Source organism: Oncorhynchus masou, chromosome 7 (genome assembly GCF_036934945.1).
Source record: "Oncorhynchus masou masou isolate Uvic2021 chromosome 7, UVic_Omas_1.1, whole genome shotgun sequence".
NCBI classification, from domain to species: Eukaryota; Metazoa; Chordata; class Actinopteri; order Salmoniformes; family Salmonidae; genus Oncorhynchus; species Oncorhynchus masou.
The window spans coordinates 18,220,465-18,245,972 of NC_088218.1; the positions used below are offsets into that span (position 1 = coordinate 18,220,465).

Genomic DNA, 25,508 nt, shown 5'->3' on the forward strand with positions numbered 1-25,508 from the left:
GGTTAAGGAATGATTCCAAATAATTCCAACCAGGTCATCAGGAAGGATCAGCCAATGAATTGTACTCTTGAGCAAACATTCCATAACTGCAGGTGGCAGTAAATCACCAACCTCGGCTTTATGCCTGTTCAAACAACACACTCCAGGTGGCAGTATAGACCTTTTCAGTTTGTTAACCAACTCATATAAGCAGTAGAAGAAGAAAATGTACTACTTCAAAATGTAGATGGCTTCAATAGCACTACCGGTTCTCTCACAGAAGCCATAATATGACAGCAACAATGTTGAGTCCTCTGTAACTACCTCTATGGTGTGCACTTGGCTCAATCACTCCCCCTCGTGGTTGAAACATCCTCTATAGGTCAGGGTTTTCCAACAACTTTGGTTCTGGAAAGCTACTGGGTGTGCAGGGTTTCATTCCAGCCCTGCAGTAAACCCACCTGATTCAGTCAATTATGGTCCAGAGAGAAGATGGTGTATAGGGACATGGGAATAATATTGCTTTAGTTTTATTTGAGGCAAGTCCGTTAAGAACAAATGATTATGTACAATGGCGCCTACTCTATAAGGCCATTCAATTACAAATCAATGATTCTGATGATGAAATACAAGTAGAAAGTCTAGCAATTAATTGGAAGTTATCTGAATACGTGGAGTGTTGAGTTGGCTTGGTTTTGGTACATTAGATGCGGAGAATGAACTATTTCTAACATCCCTGTTCATACATTGAACAGTATTGCAGTGCCACAAAATGCACTAAAAACCTATATAAGCTGATGAAACGAACGAAATCTTGGCCCCTTTGAGCCAACATGGCGCCAAAATTGCCAACTTGAAGAAGCGGGTAATATAGCAAATATTTTTTACACTGCTTAATTTAAGTGATAAAACATAATTCCATTACATACAACAAGGAGTAATCAAATATCCAATCAAATGAAACGTAAACATACTTTTTACTTAGATTTTGAACAGGCAAAAACAGCAGTCTACCTACAATGAACTTGCCAGGACCCCACCCACTCCCCTCTGATCATGGCAGATGCGGGAAGTTACCAAGCCGGTTTCGGTATGTACGTTTACATTCATTTAATGTTAGCAAAACATTCTGTAAGGTGTCACCGCTAGCTACTATTTGTCAGAGGTTGCACCACAAATTGTTTGTAAGTTCGCACGTATTCTGACGCGAACTAACTAGCAAGGTTATCCTGTGTGCTAGCAAGCTAACCAATGAAGTCTGCAATTATTCTAACGAAGAGATAGCAGGTTAACTTAAACATCACACAGAGCAAAACCAGCACGTAGGGTGTCAATTTCTGACAGGTAATTTAAATAGCTAAAGTATAGCTAACCCTTCGGTTTTAAGTTGCCAGCTCGCTGACCATATCGGATTTTATTGAAACAATCCGGAAGTCCTGTCAAGTTGCTCATTGGATATTTCTCCCTCTAACAGCCACGCTGAGCGCTCTAATTGGTTAGAGTTAGTGGCGCAGTGTTTACAATCACGACAGGTGTACTAATTGCACAGCTAATTTTGGGCCGATTAGAATGAAGATATAATGCCTGAAGATGTGTGTTATATGGCCATTATAAACTGCGTAGTTCGAACCCTGAATGCTGACAGCCATGGCATATCAGACCTATACCATGGGTATGACAACATTTATCTTTACTGCTTTAATTACGTTGGTAACCAGTTTATAATAGCAATAAGGAACCTCAGGGTTTGTGATATATGGCCAATATACCATGGCTAAGGACTGTGTCGTGCATAAGAACAGCCCTTAGTTGTGGTATATTTGCTATATACCACACCCCCTCGTGCTTATTGCTTAAATATACCACGACTGTCAGCCAATCAGCATTCAAAAACAAATTATAAACTGGGTGGTTCGAATCATGAATGCTGATTGGCTGACAGACATGGTATATCAGACCGTATACCACGGGTATGACAAAACATGTATCTTTACAGCTCTAATTACGTCGGTAACCCGTTTATAATAGCAATAAGGTACCTTGGGTTTGATATATGGCCATAAACAACACCTCCTCGGGCCTTATTGCTTAAATATACCACGACTGTCCAATCAGCATTCAGGGTTTGAACCACCCAGTTTATAATAGAAAATATACAGCTATACTATCTCAAACACATAAAACAGGGAAGGCAACAGCATTACTTGCATGGCTACCAGTCTTTCAGTCTCAGCATTGATACAATACAGATCTCCATTGACCCTGTTCTCTTTCCTCCTACTACTCTCCCTCGTCCTTCTCTCCTTTCCTCCTCTCTCCAAACTAAACTCTCCCTCATCCTTCTCTCCTTTCCTCCTCTCTCCAAACTAAACTGTCCATCTCCTCTCCAGGCCCCAGGATGTGGCAGCACTGTGCCCTGCTCCTGTCCCTGTCCCTGCTACCAGTGGTATCTGGAGAAGCTGACTCCAAGGGTGTCACCACCAGTCTTACCACCAAGTGGGCCTCTACCCCTCTGCTGCTGGAGGCCAGGTAACATTATGCTCAACACAAACACAAGATAAAACACATCCTTTCTTTCTCTTCACCCCCTCTTTCTCTTCATACCCCCCACTCCCTCTTTTTCTCAGTGAGTTCCTTGCAGAAGAGAGTCAGGAGATGTTCTGGGATTTCGTCGAAGCAAATCAGAACATCAAAGGGGAACATGATGGTAGCCTTAATGTTTTATTTCACTTATAATGTTGATTTATGTAGCACTTGGTCTCTGGAAGATCTATTAAAGTGTTGTTCTGTTACAGATACAGACCAGGCGTACTACGACCTGATTGTGAAGAGAGCCAGTGCTCTGCTCAGCACAGTCCAACTCAACATGCTCAAGTTCGCCCTCTCTCTCAGGGCCTACTCCGCTACTGTACACTCCTTCCAACAAGTAATATTACTACAATACTACTAGATGACTACCCTCTCCCCCTCTGTGTGTGTGTGTAATCACTGTTTCTCGCCTCTCTCTCCTGTAGATAGCGTCCAACGAGCCCCCGCCCTCCGGCTGCTCAGCCTTCTTCAATGTTCACGGAGAGAAGTCATGTGACACGGAGAAACTGACTGCACTGATGGAGACCGCAGCAGAACGGTACAAACACACTGGGAGACACCCACACACAAACTGTGAATATCCACTTTGATTAATCAAAACCTCTGTTGAAGTGATAATAATTCACTAAATAGTCCTTATCTCATCCCTCTTTGTCCCAGGCCCAAGCCCTACCTATTCAAAAGCGATCACAGGTTCCCGGGATCAAATCCCAACACTCCGGTTGTTATCCTGTATGCCGAGATTGGAAGTTCGGATTTCACAATGTTCCATCAGCTGATGCTGTCCAAAGTCAACAAGGGACTGGCCACCTATGTGCTTCGTCACTACCTGGCTGTAAGAAAAACACAGGAATACACATGATGGGAAACATAATTAAGACATAATTTCGTATTCATCTTTTCCTCTTTCTCTCGTTGCCAGTCTCCCAGCAGTCGTAGGGTGTATTTGTCTGGTTATGGAGTGGAGCTGGCCATCAAGAACCAGGAATACAAGGCTAAGGATGATACACAGGTCCAGGGAGCGGAAGTGAATGCTACACTGATGGGGGAGAATGACCCAGTGGATGAGGTCCAGGGATTCCTCTTTGGAAAACTGAAGTAACCAACCTACCAAAATGAAATGCTATTCCACAAACCCACTCTGCTTTGCAGCGTTATGGGTGGAGAAACATCTTTCCCTCTCTTCTTCCCTCTCATTTTCCTCTCTGTACCGCTCCTCTCCCTCTCTCCAGGACTCTGTACCCTGAGTTGAAGGAGCAGCTGAAGGAGCTAAGGAAACACCTGGTGGAGAGCACCAATGAGATGGCTCCCCTTAAAGTCTGGCAGATGCAAGGTGGGCGGGACTTTATTTTTTCTTTGCCTCTCTTCTCCTGCATCAAGACAACTGTGTATATATATATATTTTCTCTTCATGTGTCAGATCTGAGTTTCCAGACTGCAGCTCGGATCCTGGCTGCTCCATCTTCAGATGCTCTGAACGTCATGAGAGACCTCAGTCAGAACTTCCCTACCAAGGCTAGGTAAACACACACACACACACACGCACGCACACACACACACAAACATGTTTTTTGATATCTCTGTGTAGTGTGTGATTCTGGTGGTTTCTCTCCCCTTCTCAGGTCCATCACTCAAACAGTGGTCAGCTCTGAGATACGTAAAGAGATGGAAGAGAACCAGAAGGTAAGAGCTCCATAGCTCTCCTTCCCTGTCTCACTCTACTACCCATTAACATGTAATAACTGTACCGCTCTTCTTCTCTCCAGTTCTTTAAGGGAACTCTGGGATTGCAGCCTGGAGACTCTGCTCTATTCATCAACGGACTACACATAGACCTGGACACACAGGACATCTTCAGGTACACACACATCTTAACACACACACAGACACAGATACACACACACACACACACACACACACACACACACACACACACCTTCAGACACACACACACACACACACACACACACACACACACACACACACACACACACACACACACACACACACACACACAGACACACACACACACACACACACCACACACACACACACACCTTCAGACACACACACACACACACAGACACACACAGACACACACACACACACACACACACCTTCAGACACACACACACACACACACACACCTTCAGACACACACACACACACACCTTCAGACACACACACCTTCAGACACACACACCTTCAGACACACACACACACACACACACACACACACACACACACACACCTTCAGACACACACACACACACACACACCTTCAGACACACAGACACACACACACACACACCTTCACACACACACACACACACACACACACTTCACACACACACACACACACACACACACACACACATCAGACACACACACACACACACACACACTTCAGACACACACACACACACACACCTTCAGACACACACACACACACACACACACCTTCAGACACACACACACACACACACACACACACACACAGACACACACACACACACACCTTCAGACACACACACACACACACACACACACACACAGACACACACACACACACCTTCAGACACACACACACACACCTTCAGACACACACACACACACACACACACACACACCTTCAGACACACACACACACACACACCTTCAGACACACACACACACACACACACCTTCAGACACACACACACACACACACACACACACACACACACACACACACACCTTCAGACACACACACACACACACACACACACACCATCACACACACACACACACACACCTTCAGACACACACACACCTTCAGACACACACACCTTCAGACACACACACACTTCAGACACACACACACACAGACACACACACACACCTTCAGACACACACACACACACACACACAGACACACACACACACACCTTCACACACACACACACACACCTTCAGACACACACACACACACACACCTTCAGACACACACACACACACACACACACACACACACCTTCAGACACACACACACACACACAGACACACACACACACCTTCAGACACACACACACACACACTTCAGACACACACACACACACACACACACCTTCAGACACACACACACCTTCAGACACACACACACACACCTTCAGACACACACACACACACCTTCAGACACACACACACACACCTTCAGACACACACACACACACACCTTCAGACACACACACACACACCTTCAGACACACACACACACCTTCAGACACACACACACACACTTCAGACACCTTCAGACACACACACACACACCTTCAGACACACACACACACACACCTTCAGACACACACACACACACACCTTCAGACACACACACACACACACACACCTTCAGACACACACACACACACACACACCTTCAGACACACACACACACACACACCACCTTCAGACACACACACACACACACACACACTTCAGACACACACACACACACACACCTTCAGACACACACACACACACACACACAGACACACACACACACACACACCTTCAGACACACACACACACACACACACTTCAGACACACACACACACACACACCTTCAGACACACACACACACACCTTCAGACACACACACACACACCTTCAGACACACACACACACACCTTCAGACACACACACACACACACCTTCAGACACACACACACACACACACCTTCAGACACACACACACACACACACACTTCAGACACACACACACACACACACACACCTTCAGACACACACACACACACACACACTTCAGACACACACACACACACACACACACACACACAGACACACACACACACACACACACCTTCAGACACACACACACACACACCTTCAGACACACACACACACACACACACACAGACACACACACACACACACTTCAGACACACACACACACACCTTTCAGACACACACACACACACCTTCAGACACACACACACACACACACACACCTTCAGACACACACACACACACACACACACACACAGACACACACACACACACACACACACACCTTCAGACACACACACACACACACACACACACACACACACACACACACCTCAGACACACACACACACACACCTTCAGACACACACACACACACCTTCAGACACACACACACACACCTCAGACACACACACACACCTTCACACCTTCAGACACACACACACACACACCTTCAGACACACACACACACCCTTCAGACACACACACACAGACACACACACACACACACACACATACACCTTCAGACACACACACACAGACACACACACACACACACCTTCAGACACACACACACACACACCTTCAGACACACTTCAGACACACACACACCACCACACAGACACACACACACACACTTCAGACAGACACACACACACACACACACACACACACACACACACACACACACACACACACACACACACACACACACACACCTCAGACACACACACACACACACACACCTTCAGACACACACACACACACACACACACTGTCAGACACACACACACACACACACACAAACACACACACACACACACACAGACACACACACCTTCAGACACACACACACACACACACACACACACACACACACACACACCTTCAGACACACACACACACACACACAGACACACACACACACACACACCTTCAGACACCTTCAGACACACACACACACACCTTCAGACACACACTTCAGACACACAGACACACACACACACCTTCAGACACACACACACACACACACACCTTCAGACACACACACACACACACACACCTTCAGACACACACACACACACACACACACTTCAGACACACACACACACACACACACCTTCAGACACACACACACACACACACACACACCTTCAGACACACACACACACACACACACACACACACACACACACACACACACACACACACACAGACACACACACACACACACACACACACACACACCTTCAGACACACACACACACACACACACACACACACACACACACACACACACAGACACACACACACACACACCTTCAGACACACACACACCTTCAGACACACACATACACCTTCAGACACACACACACACACACCTTCAGACACACACACACACACACCTTCAGACACACACACACACACACCTTCAGACACCTTCAGACACACACACACACACCTTCAGACACACACACACACACCACCTTCAGACAGACACACACACACACCTTCACACACACACACACACACACACACACACCTTCAGACACACACACTTCAGACACACACACACACACTTCAGACACACACACACACACACACACCTTCAGACACACACACACACACACACACACCTTCAGACACACACACACACACCACACACAGACACACACACACACCTTCAGACACACACACACACCTTCAGACACACACACACACACACACTTCAGACACACACACACACACACACTTCAGACACACATACACACACACACACACCTTCAGACACACACACACACACCTTCAGACACACACACATACACCTTCAGACACACACACACCTTCACACACACACAGACACACACACACACCTTCAGACACACACACACCTTCAGACACACACACACACAGACACACACACACCTTCAGACACACACACACCTTCAGACACACACACACCTTCAGACACACACACACACACTTCAGACACACACACACACACACACCTTCAGACACACACACACCTTCAGACACACACACACACCCTTCAGACACACACACACACACCTTCAGACACACACACACCACACACCCTTCAGACACACTCACACACACACACCACACACACACACACACCTTCAGACACACACACACACACACACCTTCAGACACACACACACCTTCAGACACACACACACACACACCTTCAGACACACACACACACACCTTCAGACACACACACACACACTTCAGACACACACACACACACCTTCAGACACACACACACACACCTTCAGACACACACACACACCTTCAGACACACACACACACACCTTCAGACACACACACATACACCTTCAGACACACACACACACACACACCTTCAGACACACACACACACACACACCTTCAGACACACACACACACACCTTCAGACACACACACATACACCTTCAGACACACACACATACACCTTCAGACACACACACACCACCACACACACACCTCAGACACACACACACACACACTTCAGACACACACACACACACACACCTTCAGACACACACACACACACACAGACACACACACACACACACACACCTTCAGACACACACACACACACACACACACACACACACACACACACACACACACACATTCACACACACACACACACACTTCAGACACACACACACCTTCAGACACACACACACACCTTCAGACACACACACACACCTTCAGACACACACATACACCTTCAGACACACACACACACACACCTTCAGACACACACACACACACACACTTCAGACACACACACACACACCTTCAGACACCTTCAGACACACACACACACACCTTCAGACACACACACACACACCTTCAGACACACCTTCAGACACACACACACAGACACACACACACACACACACACCACACACACCTTCAGACACACACACCTTCAGACACACATACACCTTCAGACACACACACACACCTTCAGACACACACACACACACACACACACACACACACACACACCTTCAGACAGACACACATACACACACACACACACACACACCTTCAGACACACATACACCTTCAGACACCTTCAGACACACACACACACCTTCAGACACACACACACACCTTCAGACACACACACACACACACCTTCAGACACACACACACACACACCTTCAGACACACACACACACACCTTCAGACACCTTCAGACACACACACACACACCTTCAGACACACACACACACACCTTCAGACAGACATACACACACACACACACACACACCTTCAGACACACACACACCTTCAGACACACACACACCTTCAGACACACACACACACACACACACACACACACAGACACACACACACACACTTCAGACACACACACACACACACACACACACACACACACCTTCAGACACACATACACCTTCAGACACACACACACACCTTCAGACACACACACACACTTCAGACACACACACTTCAGACACACACACACACCTTCAGACACACACACACACCTTCAGACACACACACACACCTTCAGACACACACACACACACTTCAGACACACACACACCTTCAGACACACACACATACACCTTCAGACACACACACATACACCTTCAGACACACACACATACACCTTCAGACACACACACACACACCTTCAGACACACACACACACTTCAGACACACACACACACACACCTTCAGACACACACACACACACACCTTCAGACACACACACACACACACCACACAGACACACACACACACACACACACACACCTTCAGACACACACACACACACACCACCTTCAGACAGACACACACACACACACACACACACACACCTTCAGACACACACACACACACCTTCAGACACACACACACACACACACACACACACCTTCAGACACACACACACACACCTTCAGACACACACACACACACACACACCTTCAGACACACACACACACACCTTCAGACACACACACACACACACACACACACACACACACACACACACACACACACAGACACACACACACACCTTCAGACACACACACACCTTCAGACACACACACACACACACACACCTTCAGACACACATACACACACACACACTTCAGACACACATACACCTTCAGACACACACACACACCTTCAGACACACACACACACCTTCAGACACACACACACACACACACACACCTTCAGACACACACACACACACCTTCAGACACACACACACACACACACACACCTTCAGACACACACACACACACACACCTCAGACACACACACACACAGACACACACTTCAGACACACACACACACAGACACACACACACAGACACACACACACACACACACACCTTCAGACACACACACACACACACACACACCTTCAGACACTTCAGACACACACACACACACACACCTTCAGACACACACACACACACACCTTCAGACACACACACACACACACACTTCAGACACACACACACACACACACACTTCAGACACACACACACACACACACACACACTTCAGACACACACACACACACACACACACACACACACCTTCAGACACACACACACACCTTCAGACACACACACACCTTCAGACACACACACCTTCAGACACACAGACACACACACACACACACTTCAGACACACTTCAGACACACACACACACAGACACACACACACCTTCAGACACACACACACACACACACACTTCAGACACACACACACACAGACACACACACCTTCAGACACACACACACACACACACCTTCAGACACACACACACACACACACCTTCAGACACACACACACACACACACACTTCAGACACACACACACACACACACACCTTCAGACACACACACACACACACACACACCTTCAGACACACACACACACACACACACCTTCAGACACACACACACACACACACACACACTTCAGACACACACACACACACACACACCTTCAGACACACACACACACACACACACACTTCAGACACACACACACACACACACACCTTCAGACACACACACACACACACACACACACCTTCAGACACACACACACACACACACACCTTCAGACACACACACACACACACCTTCAGACACACCTTCAGACACACACACACACACACACACACCTTCAGACACACACACACACACACACACACTTCAGACACACACACACACACACACACTTCAGACACACACACACACACACACACCTACAGACACACACACACACACACACACACACCTTCAGACACACACACACACACACCCTTCAGACACACACACACACACAGACACACACACACCTTCAGACACACACACACACACCTTCAGACACACACACACACACAGACACACACACACACTTCAGACACACACAGACACACACACACACACACTTCAGACACACACACACACACACACACACCTTCAGACACACACACACACACACACCTTCAGACACACACACACACACACACACACACCTTCAGACACACACACACACACACCTTCAGACACACACACACACACACACACCTTCAGACACACACACACACACACCTTCAGACACACACACACACACACCTTCAGACACACACACACACACACCTTCAGACACACACACACACACCTTCAGACACACACACCTTCAGACACCTTCAGACACACACACACACACACCTTCAGACATACACACACACAGAGGAAGTCTTCAGGCTAGTAGAAGAATTCAATTACACAAACAGTACCAGGTCAGATACTGACTGTGTGTGTGTTTCCAGTGTGTTTGAGGTTCTCCGTAGTGAGGCCAGGGTGATGGAAGGTCTGCGTTCTCTCCTTATCGAGACTCCCTTCATCCACGACATCCTCAAACTCAACGTACAGCCTTCTGACTCGGACTACGCTGTGGACATCCGCAATCCTGCTGTCAACGTAAGACACACCTCCCCCTTTATTTAACCCTGACCATCCAACTATGTCATCCGTATATATATACTGAACAAAAGTATAAACGCCACATGTAAAGTGTTGGTGCCATGTTTCGTGAGCTGAAATAAAAGATCCCAGAAATGTTCCATACCCACAAAAAGTTTATTTCTCTCAAATGTTGTGCACAAATCTCTTTACATCCCTGTTAGTGAGCATTTTTCTTTTGCCAAGATAATCCATCCAACTTGACAGGTGTGACATCATTTACATTACATTTAAGTCATTTAGCAGACGCTCTTATCCAGAGCGACTTACAAATTGGTGAATTCACCTTCTGACATCAGTGGAACAGCCACTTTACAATAGTGCATCTAAATCATTTAAGGGGGGGGGTGAGAAGGATTACTTTATCCTATCCTAGGTATTCCTTGAAGAGGTGGGGTTTCAGGTGTCTCCGGAAGGTGGTGATTGACTCCGCTGTCCTGGCGTCGTGAGGGAGTTTGTTCCACCATTGGGGGCCAGAGCCGCGAACAGTTTTGACTGGGCTGAGCGGGAACTGTGCTTCCTCAGTGGTAGGGAGGCGAGCAGGCCAGAGGTGGATGAACGCAGTGCCCTTGTTTGGGTGTAGGGCCTGATCAGAGCCTGGAGGTACTGCGGTGCCGTTCCCCTCACAGCTCCGTAGGCAAGCACCATGGTCTTGTAGCGGATGCGAGCTTCAACTGGAAGCCAGTGGAGAGAGCGGAGGAGCGGGGTGACGTGAGAGAACTTGGGAAGGTTGAACACCAGACGGGCTGCGGCGTTCTGGATGAGTTGTAGGGGTTTAATGGCACAGGCAGGGAGCCCAGCCAACAGCGAGTTGCAGTAATCCAGACGGGAGATGACAAGTGCCTGGATTAGGACCTGCGCCGCTTCCTGTGTGAGGCAGGGTCGTACTCTGCGGATGTTGTAGAGCATAAACCTACAGGAACGGGCCACCGCCTTGATGTTAGTTGAGAACGACAGGGTGTTGTCCAGGATCACGCCAAGGTTCTTAGCGCTCTGGGAGGAGGACACAATGGAGTTGTCAACCGTGATGGCGAGATCATGGAACGGGCAGTCCTTCCCCGGGAGGAAGAGCAGCTCCGTCTTGCCGAGGTTCAGCTTGAGGTGGTGATCCGTCATCCACACTGATATGTCTGCCAGACATGCAAAGATGCGATTCGCCACCTGGTCATCAGAAGGGGGAAAGGAGAAGATTAATTGTGTGTCGTCTGCATAGCAATGATAGGAGAGACCATGTGAGGTTATGACAGCCAAGTGACTTGGTGTATAGCGAGAATAGGAGAGGGCCTAGAACAGAGCCCTGGGGGACACCAGTGGTGAGAGCGCGTGGCGAGGAGACAGATTCTCGCCACGCCACCTGGTAGGAGCAACCTGTCAGGTAGGACGCAATCCAAGCGTGGGCCGCGCCGGAGATGCCCAACTCGGAGAGGGTGGAGAGGAGGATCTGATGGTTCACAGTATCGAAGGCAGCCGATAGGTCTAGAAGGATGAGAGCAGAGGAGAGGGAGTTAGCTTTAGCAGTGCGGAGTGCCTCCGTGATACAGAGAAGAGCAGTCTCAGTTGAATGACTAGTCTTGAAACCTGACTGATTTGGATCAAGAAGGTCATTCTGAGAGAGATAGCGGGAGAGCTGGCCAAGGACGGCACGTTCAAGAGTTTTGGAGAGAAAAGAAAGAAGGGATACTGGTCTGTAGTTGTTGACATCGGAGGGATCGAGTGTAGGTTTTTTCAGAAGGGGTGCAACTCTCGCTCTCTTGAAGACGGAAGGGACGTAGCCAGCGGTCAGGGATGAGTTGATGAGCGAGGTGAGGTAAGGGAGAAGGTCTCCGGAAATGGTCTGGAGAAGAGAGGAGGGGATAGGGTCAAGCGGGCAGGTTGTTGGGCGGCCGGCCGTCACAAGAAGCGAGATTTCATCTGGAGAGAGAGGGAGAAAGAGGTCAGAGCACAGGGTAGGGCAGTGTGAGCAGAACCAGCGGTGTCGTTTGACTTAGCAAACGAGGATCGGATGTCGTCGACCTTCTTTTCAAAATGGTTGACGAAGTCATCTGCAGAGAGGGGGAGGGGGAGGAGGATTCAGGAGGGAGGAGAAGGTGGCAAAGAGCTTCCTAGGGTTAGAGGCAGATGCTTGGAATTTAGAGTGGTAGAAAGTGGCTTTAGCAGCAGAGACAGAGGAGGAAAATGTAGAGAGGAGGGAGTGAAAGGATGCCAGGTCCGCAGGGAGGCGAGTTTTCCTCCATTTCCGCTCGGCTGCCCGGAGCACTGTTCTGTGAGCTCGCAGTGAGTCGTCGAGCCACGGAGCGGGAGGGGAGGACCGAGCCGGCCTGGAGGATAGGGGACATAGAGAGTCAAAGGATGCAGAAAGGGAAGAGAGGAGGGTTGAGGAGGCAGAATCAGGAGATAGGTTGGAGAAGGTATGAGCAGAGGGAAGAGATGATAGGATGGAAGAGGAGAGAGTAGCATGTCAAGAAGCGGATTAAACAGCATGATCATTACATAGGTGCACCTTGTGCTGGATACACTAGGCCACAATGTGCAGTTTTGTCACACAACACAATGTCACAGACTGCAGGACATTCCACCAGTACTGTTGCCAGTAAATTGAATGTTAGTTTCTCTACCATATGCCGCCCCCAACGTCATTTTAGAGAATTTGGCAGTACCTCCAACCTGCCTCACAACCACATACCACGTGTAACCACGCCAGCCCATGATCTCCACATCCGGCTTCTTCACCTGCGGGATCGTTTGAGACCAGCCCCCCAGACAGCTGTTGACACGGACAAGTACTTCTGTCTGTAAAAAAGCCATTTTGTGGGGAAAAACTAATTCTGATTGGCTGGGCCAGGCTGCCCAGGGGGTTAGAGCCTAATGAATGTATTTCAATTGACTTATTTCCTTCTGTGAACTGTAACTCAGTAAAATTGTTGAAATTGTTGCATGTTGCGTTTTTTATATTTTTGTTCAGTATACAGTCAAGTCTTTAAACGTGTATATAACCCAACTCTTGTTTTGCATGGATCATTTTGATGATAATCTCTCTCTTCTCAGTGGATTAATAACCTGGAGACAGACAGCAGGTACGGCTCATGGCCCTACAACGTCCAGGAGCTCCTCAGACCAACCTTCCCTGGAGTCATACGACAGATCCGGAAAAACTTTCACAACCTCGTGAGTACATGATACGTGTGTCAGACAGTGACACCAAACGTATTGGCATGAACTCGTGTGATGAGTCTGCAGTGTCGTGCAGCTACACCAAACGTATCGCGTACATTTTTGGAACTGACAGCAAAAAGCAATGATGTCTTGTGTTTTAGGTGGTGATTCTGGACCCGACCCATGAGAGTTCTGCTGAGCTGTTGAATGTTGCTGAGATGTTCTACAGCAATAACATCCCACTCAGGTAGGGGGGTGTGTGTTTCTAGCAAAAATAGTTGTTTTTATTTAACTAGGCAAGTCAGTTTGAAGAACAAATTCTTGTTTACAATGACGGCCTAGGAACAGTGGGGAGACTGCCTTGTTCAGGGGCAGAATGACAGATTTTTATCTTGTCAGCTCAGGGATTCGATCTAGAAAGCTTTTGGTTACTGGCCCAACACTCTAACCACTAGGCTACCTGCCGCCCTCGAAGGCCATGTTGGTTCTAATTCTGCCGTATAGTCTATGTGGATGTGAGTAACTGTGTATAACCCTTATTGAGGGGCGGGGGGGGCGATCGATACAGTTACATATCGGGGTAATATTTTTGACGACGTATTGCATCCTTTTGACAAATCGCAATATTATAACTCCCGTATTTTTCCTTCATAGCTCCTTCTCAATCTTTCTAAATTGGGGGCCAATTTGTTTTCAGCACTTTTATTTCCATGACTTTTATTTTGTTTTCTCATGGCCCTTGTCTCTCGTCTCCCTGCAGCAGACATGGTGAGCAATATGTCTGGAACATCGAATCGCAATAAAATCACAGTATCGAATCGCAATACATGTAGAATCGTGAGAATCGCAATACATGGCATATCGGCACCTAAGTGTCGTGAGGTCCATCCCTAATAACCCTGCTGTGTGTGTTGTAGGATTGGACTGGTGTTTGTGGTGTCTGATGTTGATGAGATCGATGGTATGGAGGATGCAGGTGTGGCTCTGCTCCGAGCCTTTAACTACATCACAGAAGAGCTGGACACTCCCGCCGCCTTCGACACCATCATCTCGGTGAGTCGGTCTGACCAATGAGAATAATTGATGAGTCTTTTGACCAATCCCAGTGATCTGGAACATCAGCTTGACCGATCAGATGGAAATGCTCTCTTTGAATCTCCTCTCTCCCTCTCTAGATGTTTAACCGTGTGCCTAGCGGTGGTAAGCTAAGTGTAGGTGATGTCGTCAAGGTGTTGGAGAAGAAGTTTCCCTACGTGGAGGTCGGCAGCATTCTTGGACCAGACTCCACTTACGACGACAACCGGAAGGTATGGTTCTGCTTTTATGTGCCGTTATGTTTCTTGACAGAACGGTATGATTTTCATGTACCGTTTCCCTATCTACCTCCGCCAGGAAGGGCGTGGTTACTACTTGCAGACGGGTGTAGGTCCGTTGCCAGTGGTGATGTACAACGGAATGCCGTACCAGCGAGAACAGCTAGACCCAGAGGAGCTAGAAACTGTCACCATGCACAAAATACTGGAGACTACCAGCTTCTACCAACGGGCTGTCTACATGGTGAGTTTTACACACACACACACACACACACACACACACACACACACACACACACACACACACACACACACACACACACACACACACACACACACACACTGACCTTCTCTTGTTGTGTCTTCCTAGGGTGAGCTGGCCACTGATCAAGATGTGGTGGATTTCATCATGACCCAACCCAACGTTGTCCCTCGTATCAACCCTCGAATCCTGTCGACTGCCAGGACGTACCTGGACCTATCTAATACTAGTGAGTTTTACACGCACACACACGCACACACACACACACGGAACCATCATAACCACCTCTCTCTTTCCTGACAGATAACCATTTCATAGACCAGTACGCTCGCTTTCTGTTCCTGGACAGCAAAGAGAAAAGCACTGCTGTGGCTAACAGCATGAACTACATGACTAAGAAGGGTAAGAGATATATATATATATACACACACACACACACACACACACACACACACACACACACACACACACACACACACACACACAGCTACACATACAGAGCTTCATCTTATTGAGCTAAACATTATGTGCTCCTACTTTTCAGCCCTAAATCTCTTGTCTATCTATTCTGTTCTTTCTCCTCTGTGTTTTTGTTCTGTCAGGGATGGCCCCCAAGGACCACCATGGTAACCCTTATTTATTTTCCTGCACTTTCTCTCTTTCTCTCTCAACAGACAGTATTACGATCCATAGTTCTGTGAATCCTCCATATCTCCTCGTCAATATTATCACACCATCTTGCATCTCTGTGAGATGACATGCTTGGATGTGTTTGTGTTAGACTCTCTCTCTCGAGCAGAAACATTCTCAAAGACTAAGTATTGAGATGGCACTGCAACATCAAACCGCGTACATTACAGGATTAAGGAGGTCTGTGACCCTTTACTCTCCCCATTTCCTCCTCTTCAACTCCCTCTCCCTCCTCTAGATGATGGCTACATCCGTCCAGTCACGTTCTGGGTTGTGGGAGATTTTGACCAACCTTCCGGACGCCAGCTATTATACGATGCCATCAGACACATGGTATGATGATGTCACACTGATACGATGTCACTATAACACGACCAAAAAACTCCACACACAAAAAAAAACTACCATCTGAACGATTATCCTAAATCTGCCTTCAACAGAAAACCAGTAACAACGTGCGATTGGGCCTGATCAACAACCCTAGCGACAGCCCATCCAAGGAGAACAGTCATGTTGCCAGGGCGATATGGGCCGGCATGCAGACCCAGACAGCTAACAACGCTAAAAACTACATCACCAAGCTGGCTAAAGAAGAAACCGCTAAGGCACTGGAGACTGGGGCCGACGTCACACAGTTCACTGTCGGGGTAAAGAGTTTACACACACGCATACACACACGTTATACACCGTTCTGTCTCTCCCTTTACTATACTGTCCTGTTCTTTAAAAACAGTCCTGTTTTTCTTTCATCTCTCCAGGGTATGGACGTTGCCTTGTTTAAGAGTGCGTTTGAAGGTCCTAAGTTTGACTTCCTGCTGTCTCACGCTGTCTACTGCCGAGACGTTCTCAAGCTGGGGAAAGGACAGAGAGCAGTCATCAGCAACGGACGGGTGAGTGGGCAACACACACACACACACACACTAGCACGCTTCCTACTGTGATCGAAGTGTCACAATGGTGTTTGTCTCTCTCTGCCGACAGCTCATTGGTCCGCTAGAGGATGGGGAGGTCTTTAACCAAGATGACTTCCTCCTATTGGAGAGTATCATTTTGAAGACCTCGGGAGAGCGAATCAAAAGCAAGGTCCAGCAGTTTGGGGTGGAGGAGGACAGGGCCAGTGACCTGGTGATGAAGATTGACTCTCTGCTCTCCTCTCAGCCCAAAGGAGAGGCCAGGATAGAACATGCCTTTGCTGATGACCGATACAGGTACTGGAACTAATCAAATGTTTCACTTCATGTTTTTATTCATTGCCTATAAACTTTCTGTTTACCTCTCTGGTCTATGATTGGTCCACAGTGCTGTAAAGATCCGGCCCACAGAGGGAGAAGTCTACTTTGACATGGTTGCCGTGGTAGACCCCGTAACCAGGGACGCCCAGAAACTAGCCCCGCTCCTATTGGTTCGTACCGCTTCTAATAACTGTCACTTAGGAGTTCTGTCTCACACCAAGTACTCTGTCTCACAGCCATCTGTCTCTCCATGTTTCTCTTTCTCCCCACCAGGTGTTGAAGAAGCTGGTCAATGTGAACCTGCGGGTGTTTATGAACTGCCAGTCCAAACTCTCAGACCTGCCTCTCAAAAGGTGAGCAGACCCCAGCTCACGCAGGGTAGCCTAGTGGTTAGAGCGTTGGACTAGTAACCGGAAAGTTGCAAGTTCAAACCCCCGAGCTGACAAGGTACAAATCTGTCGTTCTGCCTCTGAACAGGCAGTTAACCCACTGTTCCTAGGCCGTCATTGAAAATAAGAATTTGTTCTTAACTGACTTGCCTGGTTAAATAAAGGTCAAATAAAAAAAATACATGCAGGTCATCCTGTTTTAACTGCTGGGACCTCGTTTCTGTTGTCTTAGTTTCCTTACCCTTAGAGGTCCCTGGTAGTACCTGAGGGTTTTTCCTGTGTTTCTCTAAACCCTCCTCTCTTCTCCCAGTTTCTACCGGTATGTGTTGGAGCCTGAGGTGCTGTTCCAGACTGACGGTAGTTTGTCCCCTGGTCCCCTGGCTAAGTTCCTGGACATGCCTCAAACTCCCCTCTTCACACTCAACCTCAACACCCCTGAGAGCTGGATGGTGGAGTCTATACGCACTAGATATGACCTGGACAATATCTACTTGGAAGAGGTGTGTTTTCTGTGCTGTTTTGTTTTTAGGATTGTGTTATTTATAGCACGGTTGCCTTGGCTAATGTTGTCCTTTACCTCTTCAGCTGGAGAGTGTAGTGACTGTGGACGGAGTATTCTAGTATTTGTCTAAGTTCTTTTTTTAAAAGGTTTAATAATGGTTCTCTATTCTCCCTGTCTAGGTGGACAGTATAGTAGCAGCAGAATACGAGTTGGAACATCTGCTGCTGGAGGGTCACTGTTTTGACGTGAGTACAGGTCAGCCCCCCAGAGGACTCCAGTTCACCCTGGGAACCCCCTCCGACCCTGTCATCGTCGACACCATCGTCATGGCCAACCTGGTGAGTCACCTCTGACTTCTAACCCTAATGTCTGACTCTGTCGTCATGGCCAACCCTGACCTCGAACCCTAAACTCTGTCGATAGGCAGACACCTTTCTATTCTCCGTTGTTGTGGTTGAACGAGGGCGTTGTGTTGTCGTCGTCCTCAGGGTTATTTCCAGTTGAAGGCGAACCCAGGAGCCTGGATCCTGAAGCTGAGGAGGGGACGGTCTGACGAAATCTACAAGATCTACAGGTACGGAAGATCACATCTCGACTTATCACGCCGTCTTCAGTGTAGCACATGACTAGTGGAACCAGGCGTGTTAGTGCTGGGCTGGAACAAAAGCCTGCACAATGCACACCCTCATGTTCCTCTCTCTGACCTCACATCCTCTCTTCCAGTCATGATGGAACAGACTCTCCAGCAGACGCTGATGACCTCATCGTGGTGCTGAACAACTTCAAGAGCCGGATCATCAAAGTCAAGGTACTGCGCTGATCCCAGCTGTAGAGTACAGCTTTCATATTGTTGGTTGCTGTCAGGTCCCAATAAAGCTTAGGTTGAATTCGAATTGATCAATAAGTCCATTGCTAAGTAATGTATTGATCGTGTGTTGTTGTCGTTGATCAGGTCCAGAAGAGGCCAGAGAAGTTCAGTGAGGAGCTGTTGAGTGATGGAACCCAGGAGAACGACTCAGGCTTCTGGGAGTCACTCACCAGGTGTCTCTCTCTAAGCATCCAGCTCCACCCTTTACATCACTGTCTACTGTTTCATACCTACTTGATCTCTGCTGAATCTGATGGTGTTCATTCTCTCCCTGTCTTTCTCTCCCCAGAGGGTTTACAGGAGGTGTGAAGACGGAGGAGAGTAAACAGGAGAAGGATGATGTCATCAACATATTCTCTTTGGCCTCTGGACACCTCTACGAACGTTTCCTCAGGTACGTGTGTGTGTGTGTGCGCGCGTGTGTGGTTTTTCCACATGATTGTCTGTTGTAATCCCACAATTTGTTCTCTCTCTTAGGATCATGATGTTGTCTGTTCTAAAGAACACCAAAACACCAGTCAAGTTCTGGTTCCTCAAAAACTACCTGTCCCCGGCATTTAAGGTAGTTAAGTATAAAATATAAATATAATCTGTTATTCTCTCCTCTAGGAGTTTACTTTGAATGTGGCGGTATGAATAGGGTTTCCGATATCGAGTTTACTCCAAAATAAATGTTATTCCCACAGGAGTTTATCCCGTACATGGCAGAGCAGTATGGTTTCCAGTATGAACTCGTCCAGTATAAGTGGCCGCGGTGGTTACACCAGCAGACCGAGAAACAGAGGATTATCTGGGGTTACAAGATCCTCTTCCTGGATGTCCTGTTCCCTCTGTCCGTCGACAAGTTCTTATTCGTGGACGCAGATCAGGTACACACACACACACACTCTGAATGTCCATGTCTCTGATTTGCGTAAACCTGAGAACTCTCTTTCCTCTCTCTTCCTACAGATAGTGCGTACCGACCTGAAGGAGCTCCGTGACCTTGACCTTGAAGGAGCACCGTATGGCTACACACCGTTCTGTGAGAGCCGGAGAGAGATGGACGGCTTCCGCTTCTGGAAGTCCGGCTACTGGGCGAGTCACCTCGCTGGACGCAAATATCACATCAGGTAACTGAGTGTGTGTGTGTGTGCGTGTGTGTGGGGGGGGGGTGGTAGAGGGATATGTGTGTGTAACCCTCTGTCTCTCCAGTGCTCTGTATGTGGTAGATCTGAAGAGGTTCCGTAAGATAGCAGCAGGAGACAGACTGAGAGGACAATACCAAGGCCTGAGTCAAGACCCCAACAGCCTGTCCAACCTCGACCAGGTGTGTGTGTGTGTGTGTGTGTGTGTGTGTGTGTGTGTGTGTGTGTGTGTGTGTGTGTGTAAAAGTGAATATGGGTGTATAACATTGGATATTCCCAAACAACCTTTGTGAAGTTAAATTAGCTTCAACTCTGTGTATTTATTTTTCTAATATTTTCCTATACTCTCTCTGTCGCTCTCTCTCTCTCCAGGATCTGCCTAATAATATGATCCACCAGGTGCCTATCAAGTCTCTACCTCAGGAGTGGCTCTGGTGTGAGACTTGGTGTGACGACAACTCTAAGAAAAAGGCCAAGACTATAGATCTGGTACGGAGTGTGTGTGCAGATTCTAGTCATGTCTGAGTTTTTACACTCCACTCCGTGTTTATTTGGACAGTGAAGCTAAAATGTTTAACCCTTCCTCTAGTGTAACAACCCCCAGACCAAGGAGCCCAAGTTGCAGGCAGCTGTTCGTATCGTAGCAGAGTGGAGCGACTACGACCAGGAGATCAAACGCCTGCAGAACAGAGTCCAGGAGAGAGGAGCAGAGAACCATACCACACAGAAGGACAAGCCAGGTACATATAAACTCAGCAAAAAAAAGAACATTCTGGACTTTCTGTCTTTCCAAGATAATTCGTAAAAATCTAAATAACCTCACAGATCTTCATTGTAAAGGGTTTAAACACTGTTTCCCATGCTTGTTCAATGAACCATAAACAATTAATGAACATGCACCTGTGGAATGGTCATTAAGACACTTAACAGCTTATAGGCAATTAAGGTCACAGTTATGAAAACTTTGGACACCAAAGAGGCCTTTCTACTGACTCTGAAAAAGACCAAAAGAAAGATGCCCAGGGTCCCTGCTCATCTGCGTGAACATGCCTTAGGCATGCTGCAAGGAGGCATGAGGACTGCAGATGTGGCCAGGGCAATAAATTGCAATGTCCGTACTGTGAGACGCCTAAAGACAGAGCTACAGGGAGACAGGACGGGCTGATTGCCCTCGCAGTGACAGACCACATGTCACAACACCTGCACAGGATCGGTACATCCAAACATCACACCTGCGGGACAAGTACAGGATGGAAACAACTGCCCGAGTTACACCAGGAACGCATAATCTCTCCATCAGTACTCAGACTGTCTGCAATAGGCTGACAGAGGCTTATAGGCCTGTTGTAAGACAGGTCCTCACCAAACATCACCGGCAACAACGTCTCCTATGGGCACAAACCCACCGTCGCTGGACCAGACAGGACTGGCAAAATGTGCTCTTCACTGACAAGTCGCGGTTTTGTCTCACCAGGGGTGATGGTCGGATTCGAGTTTATCGTCCATTTTGAGCCTGTAATCGAACCCACAAATGCTGATGCTCCAGATACTCATCTCGTCTAAAGAAGGCCAGTTTTATTGCTTCTTTAATCAGAACACCAGTTTTCAGCTGTGCTAACATAATTGCAAAAGGGTTTTCTAATGATCAATTAGCCTTTTAATGTTATTAACTTGGATTAGCTAACGCAACTTGCCATTGGAACACAGGAGTGATGGTTGCTGATAATGGGCCTCTGTAGATGTTCCATTTCCAGCTACAATAGTCATTTACAACATTAACAATGTCTACACTGTATTTCTGATCAATTTGATGTTATTTTAATGGACATAAAAATGTGCTTTAATTTCAAAAACAAGGACATTTCTAAGTGACCTCAAACTTTTGAACGGTAGTATACAAAAATATACATACATACATACATACATACATACATACACACACACACACACAGTTGACTAATCCCTCTTCTTCCTCCCCTCTCTCTCCCAGATGATACACATACAGAGTTGTGAGGCCAGCGGATGGAAGATGTGGCTGTAGCAGCAACAAAAGTTGGAACCATGTGAATAGACAATGCTGTTCTCCTTTGGAACAGCAATGATAGACGGACTTCAAACCAATACTCATTCAATCATTCATTTTCCATTTATTTGTATTTTCTCTGTTGAGTGGCGAGGATATGGGATAGGGAAGGGGTGCTGGGTAGGGATGATATGGGTTGACTTAGTGGATGGTGTGGGTCTGAAAAATCTGACTATTCCAAGAGTTTCCACCTCCAATATTTTTGATCCATCCATGTTTGTACTGATTAGGACACTTTATTAAACAACTGTCTTTGGGTAGAGGTTTGGGCTTAGGAGTTAAATCACACTGATAAATAGCAGCTTAAGTTATGAGATGAGAGTTTTGTCCTGTTCTATGCCTTCTGTTTCTGTGCTTTAGCCTTCAGTTGTCCATGGCCTGTGTCAAACTCAGGGAAAGGTGGTTTTGGCCAATCGATCTGATTCAATCTCCTAATGACAATACAAAGGACTGGAGCGACATTTTATTTAATGTGAAACAGACATTAGTTCTGTCATGTAGTAAAATAGGGATTCATATCTCTACAATTTACCTGCAACATTCAGAATGTTGCATCCTTGTGAGCATGATGTGGAGGTAAGGGATGTGTGGGTGAGGACTGGTGGGGACGTATCAGCGACAGACGGCACTGGGAGTTCCGTGATCACTCAAATTGATTGTAACAGCGACTTAAAAGGCAGCAGGCATATGACTAGAATGTTGTAGTTCTGGGTGGCCAATCTTATCCACAAAAGGTCTGTGGGTGCAGTTTTTTTTTCTAGCAATACACCCATTTCATCTAGTCAGTCTTTAATGAAGATGATGATTCATGGGCTTGTTGAATCAGACTGCTTGACTGGAAAAAAGCCTAAGGTCAGATTGGCCACCCCTGCTGTAGTTAACTCCTGTTTTCTCCGCTGTGGTCTGGAGTAAACACTGTTAGTCATCCATTGCCAACCGCTGCTGTTTCCGTTCTTTGTTTGGGCTAAATGTGCTGTTAATTGTGGGAAATCATTATTTTGTAATAAAAACCAAGGAACCCACCACTTGTCATTTAGTGACGCTGATCCCTCTTCTACATGCTGGTGTTTCCTTTGTTTGTTTTACTGGGAAGACATTTGGATTATACTCTTTTATATATACCGTGCCATCTATAAGAATACAGTAATGGCTGGAGAATGACTACAGATTTACTATTAAAAGGCTGGACTTACATAGGCAGACCAATTCTGGGGTGTGTTCAGTATGGAGAGGAAGAGACAAAACGAGAGGGATAACTGGGCCCAAAATCGGTGTTCTCCAGCAGGTGAGTTTTTGTATAGCGGTCAATGATTGTCGAATTTTGCTAACATAAAAATTTAACAGCTTATTTGGTCTAATTTTTGTAATGCTTAGGTCCCTAGTTGTTACAAGTGTACTGATATAAGTAGGACATGTGACATCCCAGGAACTTTTAGAAAAAACATTGCTTGTGCCTGTTCACATGCTTA

General features: G+C 47.2%; 1 protein-coding gene across 2 annotated transcripts; it reads left to right on the forward strand.

The window, feature by feature from the left end:
- Positions 1 to 1,004: 1,004 nt before the first annotated feature.
- Positions 1,005 to 25,061, forward strand: LOC135543430 (UDP-glucose:glycoprotein glucosyltransferase 1-like). 2 transcript variants are annotated; one of them, XM_064970686.1, is made up of 39 exons: positions 1,005 to 1,069; positions 2,370 to 2,508; positions 2,607 to 2,686; positions 2,775 to 2,905; positions 2,994 to 3,106; positions 3,229 to 3,403; positions 3,491 to 3,666; positions 3,801 to 3,901; positions 3,989 to 4,088; positions 4,191 to 4,251; positions 4,335 to 4,426; positions 12,228 to 12,378; positions 15,466 to 15,585; positions 15,735 to 15,820; positions 16,491 to 16,626; positions 16,749 to 16,880; positions 16,966 to 17,130; positions 17,257 to 17,377; positions 17,452 to 17,550; positions 17,751 to 17,774; positions 18,077 to 18,171; positions 18,279 to 18,485; positions 18,597 to 18,728; positions 18,820 to 19,046; positions 19,138 to 19,240; positions 19,344 to 19,423; positions 19,770 to 19,959; positions 20,141 to 20,299; positions 20,450 to 20,535; positions 20,685 to 20,769; positions 20,914 to 21,002; positions 21,119 to 21,223; positions 21,307 to 21,391; positions 21,516 to 21,698; positions 21,781 to 21,941; positions 22,024 to 22,138; positions 22,329 to 22,445; positions 22,546 to 22,696; positions 23,947 to 25,061. In XM_064970686.1, exons 1-39 carry the CDS (start codon positions 1,036 to 1,038, stop codon positions 23,967 to 23,969), a joined length of 4,629 nt encoding a protein of 1,542 aa, XP_064826758.1. In that variant the 5' UTR covers positions 1,005 to 1,035; the 3' UTR covers positions 23,970 to 25,061. The 2 variants fall into 2 exon arrangements, with proteins under 2 accessions (XP_064826758.1, XP_064826759.1); XM_064970687.1 differs by lacking the exon at positions 17,751 to 17,774.
- The last annotated feature ends 447 nt before the right edge of the window (positions 25,062 to 25,508 follow it).